The sequence below is a fragment of the Amblyraja radiata genome, unplaced genomic scaffold (genome assembly GCF_010909765.2).
Source record: "Amblyraja radiata isolate CabotCenter1 unplaced genomic scaffold, sAmbRad1.1.pri S89, whole genome shotgun sequence".
NCBI classification, from domain to species: domain Eukaryota; kingdom Metazoa; phylum Chordata; class Chondrichthyes; order Rajiformes; family Rajidae; genus Amblyraja; species Amblyraja radiata.
In genome coordinates this window covers 5854893-5864818 of record NW_022630172.1, presented here as the reverse complement: position 1 = coordinate 5864818, position 9926 = coordinate 5854893, and the positions used below count along the sequence as shown (strand labels likewise).

The window sequence follows — 9926 nt, the reverse complement described above, 5'->3', positions numbered from 1 at the left end:
GGGGGGGGAGTGGAGGGGAGGGAGGGGGAGACATTGGTCAGGTAGCATTTGGAGTATCTCGTACAGTTCTGATCACTCCATTACAGGACTGATGTGGAAGCTTTGGGGAAGGTGTGGATATGGTTAACCAGCAGGTGCTGGTTTACAAATAAGGACATAAAGTACTGGAGTAACTCAGCGGGACAGGCAGCATCTCTGGAGAGACGGAATGGGTGACTGAAGAAACGACCCAAAACGTTACCCATTCCTTCCAGCATTTTGTGTCTACATAAACAGCGCCTATCTATCCAAGTGGCGGTGCGCCAGTAGGCTGGAAGAGCGGGAAAAGGCCTTGCCACAGAGCGGGCAGGTGAAGGGGTGCTGGCCGGTGTTGAATCACCGGTGCTCCAGCAGGTGGTCAAGGCGGGTGAAGCCCTTACAACAGGACGGGCAGGCTGGACAACCGGGTGAAACCCTTGCCACACTCAGCGCATACAAAGGATCTCTCTCCGGTGTGTATCCGCTGGTGCTCCCGCAGCCGCCCGTGCTCTCTTGTCACAGTGGGAGCAGCTGCTCGCCGACGTGGGACCGCCGGTGCTGCCGCAACCCCCGTGAGCTGTCAAACTCCTCACCACAGTACGGGCAGTCGTAGGGCTGGCCACTGGTGTGCACGTGCTGGTGAGACAAGGCATGGGAGGCCATGGCAAAACTCTCACCACGCACCAGGCTGGGGAAGGGACAGTCGTTGGCATGCACCCGCTGGTGGGACAGCAGCTTGGAGGAGCTGGTGAAGCCCTTGCCGCACTGGGCGCAGGTGAAGGGGCGCTCGCCGGTGTGGGTGCGCTGGTGCTCCAGCAGGTGACTGGACTGGGTGAAGCCCTTGCCGCACTGGGCACAGGTGAAGGGACGCCCACCGGTGTGCACCCGCTGGTGGGACAGCAGCTTGGAGGAGCTGGTGAAGCCCTTGCCGAACAGGGCGCAGGTGTAGGGGCGCTCGCCGGAGTGGGTGCGCTGGTGCACCAGCAGGCTGCTGGACCTGGTGAAGCCTTTGCTGCACTGAGCGCAGGTGTAGGGGCGCTCGCCGGTGTGGGTGCGCTGGTGCACCAGCAGGTTGCTGGAGCGGGTGAAGCCCTTGCCGCACTGGGCGCAGGTGTAGGGGCGCTCACCGGTGTGGGTGCGCTGGTGCTCTAGCAGGATGCCGGACTGGGTGAAGCCCTTGCCGCACTGGGCGCAGGTGTAGGGGCGCTCGCCGGTGTGGGTGCGCTGGTGGGACAGCAGCCTGGTGGGGCTGGTGAAGCCCTTGCCGCACTGGATGCAGGTGTAGGGACGCTCGCCGGTGTGGGTGCGCTGGTGCAACAGCAGGTTGTGGGACTGGGTGAAGCCCTTGCCACATTGGGCACAGGTGTAGGGCCGCTCCCCAGTGTGCAGGCACATGTGCACCTTCAGTTGTTTGGACGACTTGAAGCCTTTGCCGCAGTTGGAGCAGGTGAAGGGCTGCTCACTGCTGTGCACCCGCCGGTGCCTCCACAACGCCGACGACTGGGCAAAGCTCTTGCTGCAGGTGGAGCAGCCATAGGGCTTCTCGCCCGTGTGCACCTGCCAGTGCTTCTTCAGTTGATTCGCCGTCTTGAAGCTCTTGCCACAGTCAGAACAGGTGAAGGGATATTTGCTGGAGTGCACGCGGTTGTGCCCCTGCAGGGTACTGGAGCTGGTGAAGCTCTTGCCGCATTCCGAGCAGTCGAAGGGTCGTTCACCCGTGTGCACCCGCCGGTGGATCTCCAGCAGGGACGGCTTCTGCCAGGCCTTGCCACACACGTCACACTCATAACGCTTCCCCTTGTTGTGCCCCGTCATGTGGTCCTCCATTAAAGCGCAGCCCCTCGAAGGTCAGCACGCACACCGAGCAGATGTGGGGGGCTCACAGACACCCTGGCTGCCCTGAATTGGCGCTCACGTCCCCGTCTCAGTCCACAGCAACGGCTCCTAAACTCTGCAGGAGGGGAACACAGAGGGTCAATAAGCTGGCAAACAGGATATTACTTACACATATTGGGTGCGTTTATGGCAGAGGAAACCGTTATATAATACTGTGCGGCATAGTGGCGCAGCGGTAGAGTTGCTGCCTCACTGCCAGATACCCGGGTTCGATCCTGACTACGGGTGCTGTCTGTGTGGAGTTTGTACGTTCTCCCCATGACCTGCGTGGGTTTTTACTCCGGGTGCTCCGGTTTCCTCCAACATTTCAAAGACGTTCAAGGTTGCAGATTAATCGGCTTCCGCAACATTGTTAAATTGTCCCTAATGTGCGTAGGATAATGCTAGTGTACGGGGTGATCGCTGGTTAGCACGGACTCCGCGGGCCGAAAGAAGGGTTTAGTTTTGACCCAAAATGTCACCCATTCCTTCTCTCCACGGATGCTGCATGTCCCACTGAGTTACTCCAGCACTTTGTGTATATCTTCTCCACAGATGCTGCCTGACCCGCTGAGTTACTTCAGCACTTTGTGTCTATCTTCTCCACAGATGCTGCCTGACCTGCTGAATTACTCCAGCACTTTGTCATAGATTCATAGAGTGCTACAGAGTTGGAAAAAGGCCCTTCGGCCCAACTCGTACCCGCACTCCTAGATCCCTCGTCTCCACACATTCCCCCAGCGCCCCACCATTCACAGTGAAGACCCTGCACTGGTTTGACTTCCTAAACTTCAACACCCTCCCCACCCCCAAACAATGTGAATCCCCACCTCGCTCCCTACCCCCTTCCTTGGCTTCCTCCCCCCCCCCGTTCTTGCCCCCCCCCCCCATTTATCCCCCTCGGCACCAAACCCACGGCCCCTCCCTTTGCTCCCTGCTTCCCCCGCTACTCACTTCACCCTCTTTCCACCCCCAGCCTCTCAACCCTCTCCACCCAGCTGCCTCCCACCCTCCACTCCACACTCTCTCTCTTCACCCTGAATAAGGGGGGTGGGGTGTTAAATGGGATAGTCGAGGACGGAGTTAAAGGGAAAGAGAGTAAATTGATGGTTAATGACCCCACGATTAACGGGAAAGGAAGCTCACAAAGGGATAGGAGAGTATGGCCAAGTGTGATAGGGATCGATGTCAAACGTCAGATGCGTAAGGAGTTAAAAGTATTGTATATGAATGCGCGAAGTATAAGAAGTAAAGTAGATGAGCTTGAGGCTCAGTTAGAGGTTGGTAGATATGACATTGTGGGGATTACTGAGACGTGGCTGCAGGAGGATCGGGCCTGGGAACTTAATATTCAGTGTTATATATCCTATAGAAAGGACAGGCAGGTGGGCAGAGGAGGGGGGGGGGGGTAGCTCTGCTGGTGAGGGATGGAATTCAGTCCCTTATGAGGGAAGACATAAGGAATGACGAGGTAGAGTCACTGTGGATTAAGTTGAGGAATTGTAAAGGCAAGAAGGCACTAACTGGTGTTATCTACAGGCCCCCAAATAGTAGCCCGGATGTAGGGTGTAAGTTGCAGCAGGAGTTGAAACTGGCATGTAACACAGGTAATGCCACTGTGGTGATGGGGGATTTCAATATGCAGGTAGGCTGGGAAAATCAGGTTGGTTCAGGATCCCAAGAAAGAGTTTGTAGAATGTCTCCGAGATGGATTCTTAGAGCAGCTTGTAATGGAGCCGACCAGAGAAAAGGCAATTCTGGATTTAGTGTTGTCCAATGAACCAAATATGATAAGAGAACTCGAGGTAAAGGAACCGCTTGGAGGTAGTGATCATAATATGGTTAGTTTGAATCTGCAATTTGAGAAGGGGAACGTTAAATCGGAAGTGTCAGTGATACAGTTGAACAAAGCGGACTATGAAGGCATGAGAGAGGTGCTGGCCAAGGTAGACTGGAAAGGGATCCGAGCAGGAATAATGGTGGAACAGCAATGGCAGGAATTTCAGGGCATAATCCAGAAGACGCAGGATCATTTTATTCCAAAAAGGAAGTAAGATTCTAAGGGGAGTAGGAGGCAACCATGGCTGACAAGAGAAGTTAGGGATAGAATAAAACTAAAAGAAAAGATGTATAACACAGCAAAGAGTAGCCGGAAGCCAGCGGATTGGGAAACTTTCATAGGACAACAGAGGGAAACAAAACAGGCAATACGGGCTGAAAAGATGAAGTACGAGAAGAAGCTGGCCGGAAATATAAAGAAGGGCAATAAAAGCTTCTTTAGATGTGTTAAGGGAAAAAGAGTAGCAAAGTCAAATGTGGGTCTCTTGAAGGCAGACACGGGTGAAATTGTTATGGGCAACAAGGATCTGTCTTCACTCAGGAAGACACAAAGAATCTCCCAGATGTACTGGAGGACAGAGGATTTAAGGGGGTAGAGGTACTGAAAGAAATTTTCATTAGACGAGAAATAGTATTGGGTAGGCTAATGGGACTGAAGGATGACAAATCCCCTGGACCTGATGGTCTGCATCCCAGGGTCCTCAGGGAGGTGGATCTAGAAATAGTGGACGCATTGGTGATAATTTTCCAATGTTCAATAGATTCAGGATCAGTTCCTGCTAATGTTATCCCACTTTTCAAGAAAGGAGCGAGAGAGAAAACGGGAAATTACAGACCAATTAGCCTGACTTCAGTGGTGGGAAAGTGCTGGAGTCAATTATTAAACAGGTAATAATGGGGCATTTGGATAGCAGTAAAAAGATTAGTCCAAGTCAACATGGATTTATGAAAGGGAAAGCATGCTTGACTAATCTTTTGGAATTTTTTGAGGATGTGACAAGTAAAGTGGATAAATGGGTGCCAGTGGATGTAGTGCATCTAGACTTTCAGAAAGCCTTTGATAAGGTCCCGCACGGAGACTGGTGACTAAAATTAGAGCACATGGTATTGGGGTTAGGGTGTTGACATGTATAGAAAATTGGTTGGCAGACAGGAAGCAAAGCGTAGGAGTGAACGGGTCCTTTTCAAAGTGGCAGGCAGTGGCGAATGGAGTGCCGCAAGGCTCGGTGTTGGGGGCGCAACTGCTTACCATATATATTAATGATTTTGAAGAGGGAATTAGGAGCAATACTAGCAAGTTTGTGGATGACACAAAGCTGGATGGCAGTGTGAACTGTGAAGAGGATGTTAGGAGGTTGCAGGGTGACCTGGAGAGATTGAGTGAGTGGGCAGATGCGTGGCAGATGCAGTATAATATCGATAAATGTGAGGTTATCCACTTTGGTGGCAAAAACAAGGGGGCAAATTATTATCTCAATGGGGTTAGTTTAGGTAAGGGGGAGGTGCAGCGAGACCTGGGCGGCCTTGTACACCGGTCACTGAAAGTTGGCTTACAGGTACAGCAGGCAGTGAAGAAAGCTAATGGAATGTTGGCCTTCATAACAACAGGATTTCAGTATAGGAGTAAAGAGGTTTTTTTGCAGTTGTATAGGGCTCTGGTGAGACCATATCTGGAGTATTGTGTACAGTTTTGGTCTCCTAATTTGAGGAAGGACATCCTTGTGATTGAGGCAGTGCAGCGTAGGTTCACGAGATTGATCCCTGGGATGGCGGGACTGCCATATGAGGAAAGATTGAAAAGACTAGGCTTGTATTCACTGGAGCTTAGAAGGATGAGAGGGTTACCTATAGAAACATATAAAATTATAAAAAGACTGGACAAGGTAAATGCAGGAAAAATGTTACCAATGTTGGGCGAGTCCAGAACCAGGGGCCACAATATTAGAATAAAGGGGAGGCCATTTAAGACTGAGGTGAGATAAAAACGTTTTCTCTCAGAATGTTGTAAATTTATGGAATTCCCTGCCACAGAGGGCAGTGGAGGCCAAGTCACTGGATGGAGTTAACAGAGAGTTAGATAGAGCTCTAGGGGCTAGTGGAGTCAAGGAATATGGGGAGAAGGCAGGCATGGGTTATTGATAGGGGACGATCAGCCATGATCACATTGAATGGCCTCGAAGGGCCGAATGGCCTCCTCCTGAATCTATTTTCTATGTTCTATGACACAAAGCTGGGTGGAGTGTGAACTGTGAGGAGAATGTTGTGAGATGCAGGGTGACTTGCACAGGTTGGGTGAGTGGGCAGATGATGCAGCGAATGGCATGTTGACCATTATAGGGAGGATGCATGGCAGTCGAGGTCACGACCCGTGACCCGTACTGTTGCTACATTACGCCAACTGGAGTACACGTGATGAACTGCAGGTAACACTTACCATTGTTTCCAGCGTAGTGGGCGCATTAAAAACCGCCGAAAATGTCAATTTTAGCGCTGTAATTAATTATGAAAATCAGGGTAAGCGTGAGAGAAATTTATCCTATTTCAGAATTCCAAAAGTGAGGAGTAATGACGGTAGAGAGAAGTGACAGCTGAAGGGACAACAACAGTCAAAGAGCTTGGTGAACATTGGCCGTGCAAATATCGAGATTGAAAATATTGGGAATTATCGTGTTTGCTCACTGTATTTCATCAACAGTAAGGCATTATTTGTGTTTTGTCTTGATTCCTTTGGTATCTAAAAAGTTTCTGAAGTGATAAATCTGGCTGTAAAATGTTAAAATCGCCCATGGTTCTCAAGTGAGTTTTTACATACAAAAATAATACGCTTCTGAAGCAAAATTTATCATTATAAACACCGCAAACCATACGTGGGTTTTGAATGACATTTTACTCAGATGCAAGCCAAGGAATGGCAAAATTGTTAGCTGTTAATTGGACATAATCAACCTGAGCAAACTGACAATATCCTATTGAAAGCAAGTGGGTAAGGTGTCAGAACATTTTATTATTTGCCAAAATATACATCTCAATAGCATAATGTTAGAAAACTTGCTTTTCCACATACTACTCTTATGTCTGGAGATTTTTTTAATGATCAATTTAGCTTCTCTCTACCGTCATTTCTCCTCACTTTTGGAAGCAGGACAAATGCCTCTCACGCTTACCCTGATTTCCACAATTATTTACACGCAACAAATTACCTGTTCAGCGGTTTTTAACGAGTAAGTACGCGTTTCATGTATTAACAGTGTATGCCGGTAGCTGCCTTGTCCTCTACATGGATTAAGCTGTACCCTGCGTCACGGCCTTTGACCCGATGACCTTACATGCAACCCCATATAACAAGAGGAGTTGAGTCTAGGAGCGAAGAGATCATTCTGCAGCTGTACAGGGCCCTGGTGAGGCCACACCTGGAGAACTGGGCGCAGTTGTGGACATAGTTGAGGAATTCTGGGAGATCTCTGACCAGAAACAACAACAACGGGTAAGACTACAGTTCCCAGGGTGGGTACACACAATTGCTGGGGAAATTCAGCGGGTGCAGCAGCATCTATGGAGCGAAGGAAATAGGCGACGTTTCGGGCCGAAACCCTTCTTCAGACTGATGGGGGGTGGGGAAAGAAAGAAGGAAAAGGGGAGGAGGAGGAGGAGCCCGAGGGCGGGTGGATGGGAGGGTGGGAGGAGACAGCTAGAGGGTTAAGGAAGGGGAGGAGACAGCACGGGCTAGCCAAATTGGGAGAATTCAATGTTAATGCCATAAGGACGCAAGGACCCCAGACGGAATATGAGGTGCTGTTCCTCCAATTTCCGCTGTTGCTCACTCTGGCAATGGAGGATACCCAGGACAGAGAGGTCGGATTGGGAATGGGAGGGTTCCCAGGGTGCATTGCGAGGAGGAGGAGCCAATGGGAGGCCGACCCACCCTCGCGTGACGTCACCCGTAGGCGCTGGGCGACGACGGCAAATCGGAGCGGGCGGTGACGTACCCGGCAACCAATGGGCGGAGGACGACGCGATGACGTCACGACGCAGGGTCCTAGTAACCAAGATGGCGGCGGCGACGGCGGTTGTGACGAAGAATAATAAGAAGGAGGAGGAGGGGCAGCGGCGGCTCCTCCACGCGCTGGTCCCGCCCTCTCGCTCTACACTCACCGGGTGGAGGCGGCCGCACGTGTGAACTGAGCGGCTCCGTCAGCGGCTCCAAGGTCTTCGCCGCCATTGTTGTTCCCCCGCTCCCTCCCTCGCTCCACTTCCGGCCGCCTCGTCCCGCCCACATACACTTCCGGCCGCCTCCTGATTGGAGACAACGAACGTCAATCAATCAGCCCCAGGCCCCGCCCCCACGCTCCGTGATTGCATCAGAATGACATCAGTCCCGCTGGTTCGCCCCTGGATGACGAGTACGTCCGTCACGACGCCCCTCTGCTGGCTGATTGGAGGCGACAGACGTCAGTCACCCGCTGGTCCAGGTCCCGCCCCCTTCCTCCCCCCATTGGATGAAGAACAAAGAGGAGCAACAGCGCCGTCACCAGCACCTCCCCCTCCATCACCCCCCTCACAAACCCTGTATATACACACTGTATACACACACTGTATACACACACGCACACACACTGTATACACACACTGTATACACACACGCACACACACTGTATACACATACTGTATACACACACGCACACACACTGTATACACACACGCACACACACTATACACACACGCACACACACTGTATACACACACGCACACACACTATACACACACGCACACACACTGTATACACACACGCACACACACTATACACACACACTATATACACACACACACATTGTATACACACACACACACTGTATACACACACGCACACACACTATACACACACACACACACACACTGTATACACACACACACACACTATACACACACACACACTGTATACACACACGCACACACACACACACTGTATACACACACACACACAGACACACACTATACACACACGCACACACACACACACACACACACTGTATACACACACTATACACACACACACTGTATACACACACGCACACACACACACACACACTGTATACACACACACACTGTATACACACACACACACACACACTGTATACACACACACACACACACACTATACACACACGCACACACACTATACACACGCACACTGTATACACACGCACACTGTATACACACACACACACACACACACACTGTATACACACACACACACACGGTATACACACACTGTATACACACACACACACTGTATACACACACGCACACACACTATACACACACACACGCACATTATACACACACACACACACACTATACACACACACACACACACTGTATACACACACACATGCACACTGTATACACACACACTGTATAAACACACACACACACACTGTATGCACACACACACACACACACTGTATACACACACTATACACTATGGTTGTCTGGTTCATGGTGTCCTGCCAAATGATATGTCTGTAATGCTAGTGCCTGTGATTAAAGATAAGGCTGGTAGGCTCAACAGTATTGATAATTACCGACCTATTGCACTAGCCAGTATCTTATCTAAAGTACTGAAGAGAATACTGCTGACAAAGCTAGAAATGTATGTCCTTACTACTGACAATCAGTTTGGGTTCAAAAGAAAACATGGAACTGACCTGTGTATCTATGCTCTTAAAGAGATTGTGTTCAGGTACACAAGCCTGAATTCATCTGTATTCCTATGTTTTATTGATGCGTCCAAGGCATTTGATAGAATTAACCATGAACACTTGTTTGTAAAATTGCTAAATAGAGGTGCCCCTAAATTCTTAGTGAGAATCTTAGTGTTCTGGTATGCCCATCAAACGTTTTACGTCAAATGGGACAATGTTGTATCTGCTCCATTCTGTGTTAGTAACGGAGTGCGGCAAGGAGGAATTTTGTCTCCTATTTTATTTAATGTTTCTATGGACGAATTGTCAAATCAGTTAAATAGGCTAAAAACTGTCTGTCTTGTGGGCAACACTATTGTTAATCATCTGATGTATGCAGATGACCTGGTCCTGCTCTGTCCATTTGTGCTGGGCTGCAGCAGATGCTGAAGGTGTGCTCTCAGTATGGCCTTGATTATGACATTAAGTATAACGCTAAGAAAACCCGCATAA

The 9926-nt window shown here is 50.1% G+C and overlaps 1 protein-coding gene across 1 annotated transcript; it reads right to left on the bottom strand.

The window, feature by feature from the left end:
- Positions 1-585: 585 nt before the first annotated feature.
- LOC116969585 (zinc finger protein 239-like) lies at positions 586-1958 on the bottom strand (the record flags this gene model as incomplete). The annotated part of the gene is made up of 2 exons (XM_033016420.1): positions 1016-1958; positions 586-931 (listed from the first exon to the last, which is right to left on the bottom strand). Coding segments are annotated over exons 1-2 (1176 nt in total), but the record flags the coding sequence as incomplete, so codon positions are not given.
- Positions 1959-9926: the final 7968 nt, after the last annotated feature.